At 40.7% G+C, this 2,961-nt stretch overlaps 1 protein-coding gene across 1 annotated transcript; it reads left to right on the top strand.

Annotated features, from left to right (window-relative positions):
* Positions 1–2,177: 2,177 nt before the first annotated feature.
* On the top strand, positions 2,178–2,345 carry SARC_13554 (hypothetical protein; the record flags this gene model as incomplete). Its single annotated transcript, XM_014292314.1, has 1 exon — positions 2,178–2,345. A coding segment is annotated over one exon (168 nt), but the record flags the coding sequence as incomplete, so codon positions are not given.
* Between the last annotated feature and the right edge of the window lie 616 nt (positions 2,346–2,961).

The following is a 2,961-nucleotide window of genomic DNA, read 5'->3' as shown; positions in this document are numbered from 1 at the left end:
TATGTATGTATGTATGTATGTATGTATGTATGTATGTATGTATATGTATGTATGTATGTATGTATGTATGTATGTATGTTGTTATATATATATATATATATATATATATAAACTCATGAGTGAATGCACTTACATTGTTGCATGGGCAGGTTCTTGAGCAGGTGGGGCACGGAGTGTCGGGGGTAGTAGAGCGTGTGCTACACAAGCCAACGGGAACGGTCATGGCCAAGAAGACGATTCATTTGGAATTAAATCCGTCTGTGAGGAAACAGATCACTACAGAACTCAAAGGTGGGTGTGGCCGGTGTGTGTTATTATGATTACCCGAATTGCTATCTTGTACATTATAAATGGCTCGTCTGGAGTTGTAAATAGTACCCATGACCTAAAGGGTAAGAGGACGTATACCTGGAATCAACACACCACTATCGAAGTCACTTGGTGTGGTACTGTATGCGGTGAATAGCCAAATTGTCTTGCATATGGGATTTGGATTTCAGTTCCCAAAATTTTAAGACCCTTGGCTCGGAATTGATGCCGGATGTTGGGGAAAATTCATACCAGCAAACTTCTTATTTTTTGGACAACAACAGACAAAAACTTTCTACACTCACACAGACAAAAACATTCTACACCCACAGAAATCTCGTTCTTTTCCTATAGATTGTTTGCATATAAATGGGCGGGCTCAGGCGCACACAGTATGGTCGATGTCATACGAAGCCTCCAGACTAAATGTTTTCTCAGCAAGCGACTCAGATTCTGCACCAATCAAACGCCATTCAGAAGAAGTACATGCGCGTGTGTCCTATTCCTCACTGTGTATAGTTTTCTGGACTCAAATGGTCCTGTATTGTTTTGATGGCGTAGAAGTATGTGCGCCGAGATCCACCTTACGCTGCAAGAAACATCGACGATGCCGTTACTGCAATTCACTCAAATGTTCTTGCGCAACCGTTTAAACGCTTTATGGAGCAGTGCTGTAGTCGGATTGGCGCTGACTAACTTTTGAACCGATTCCTTCATATTTGGACCCATCACATCAGATTTCGACCCAGCAACATAGTCATTTGACTCAATATTATTTGAATTTTGACCCAAAAACATTACGTTTCGATCCAACTACATCACGTTTTGACCCATAATCCCAATTGTATCGTCTGTCTCAACAGTGCTGCACGATTGCAAGAGCGAGTTCGTAGTGCAATACTGCGGCACCCTATTTTTAGACCAGGACTTGTCCATTTTTATGGAATACATGGACGCCGGTTCACTAGACGCAACGTACAAGCGAGCGGGGGTTATCCCTGAAGATGTCTTGGCAAAGGTCACCTGCAACGTTCTTATGGTAAGCATGAGTTGTACGTGTGTGAATGTGGGTGTGTGGGTAGGTGATACATATATTTATATATATATGTGTGTGTGTGTGGTGTGTGAAGGGGGTTTGGTACAAATATGTAGGTATATAAATGTACGAAGCGGGGTTAGAAGAGGACATATTTGTGTTCTTGTTTGTGGTAGTATACAGTGAGATGTCAGTATCGTACGCTGTCGAAAGGTGGATGTTTACATGTGTATATCTGTGATTTCAATATATATTTCGCACTTGTGTTCAACGTATATATTCTGTTTGTATTCTGCTTTGTACTGGCGAGTCATGCCCCTTAATAATGCTGATCCACATCACCCTAAAACCCTAGAACCCTAAAGCCATAAAAAACCCTGAACCTATTCTCGAATTATGGTTTTAGTCTCACAAGTTCTGTCGCGCCACACTCACAACCTACGCCGTCTGCACGAACAAACACAGGCGCTGTACGATCTGCGGGAAAACCATCAAATCATTCACAGAGATATAAAGCCCAGCAATATACTTATCAACAGCAAGGGGGAGATAAAGGTATGAAGACCTCGACACCAGCAGCGTATGTGTACATGTATATATGTGTAGATTAGATATTATCCGTATATTATTCTGTTGGGAGTGTTCTTCCTGTAGTATGGTTTATATAGTGTGTGAATTTGGCGGGATTCTGCAGGTGTTTTTTATAAGCACTTTGATGAGTGTGTATTTACACACACACACACATATATATATATATATATATATATATATATATATATAGGTATTTGTGTGCTAATGATATGATTGTATTCCTGATCATATGCACACACAGGTATGTGACTTCGGTGTTAGTGGGCAACTGGTAAACTCGATAGCGAACACATTTGTGGGAACACGCAGCTACATGGCACCGGAACGGCTATTGGGAGGGCCCTACGCAGTACAGTCAGACATCTGGTCACTAGGCCTGTCAATCATGGAGATGGCTATCGGTAGGTAAAAATTACGCTTATATATGGGTTGATATGTATGTTTAAGTAGACATATATATATAGTTATACATGTACGTATATATGTATCTGAGTGTTTATATGGCGTGGACTATGTAGGCTACGTGTGCAGTCAGACATTTGGTCTTTGGGCCTGTCAATCGTAGAGATGGCTATCGAGACGAATAGTTAATGTATTATGGCAGATAGATGTCATCGTCAAAGTAGACGTACTGATAACTATAGACCATCACTTGTCTGTAGATAATTCTATTGGCCAATGTAGACGTACTGATATTTATAGATATTCACTTGTCTGTAGATCAATACGTTTCATGGACATATTTGTCCTGTTTTGCGATATATTTTGCTATCAAGTGTGTACCTTCGGGTAAAAGTCCAATGCAATTGTCCAGACGGACTCAGTGGGCGAGATGCGTATAGTGCGTTTATGTGGTACAAGCATGCAGTGCGGTATAGTTGTATATGAATGAGCTATGCCATACACGTCCATCTGCCCTGAATACGGGACAGGCGTACCATAGTAAAATAAATATTCCTAATATTCTGGTATATATTAGAAATATAAGATCACCAAATCGTAACGCAAATCATCCGAGTACGTTG

This window comes from Sphaeroforma arctica (assembly GCF_001186125.1).
Source record: "Sphaeroforma arctica JP610 unplaced genomic scaffold supercont1.3427, whole genome shotgun sequence".
NCBI lineage: Eukaryota > Ichthyosporea > Ichthyophonida > Sphaeroforma > Sphaeroforma arctica.
Note: the sequence above shows the minus strand (reverse complement) of the source record. Positions and strands in the feature narration are given on the sequence as shown.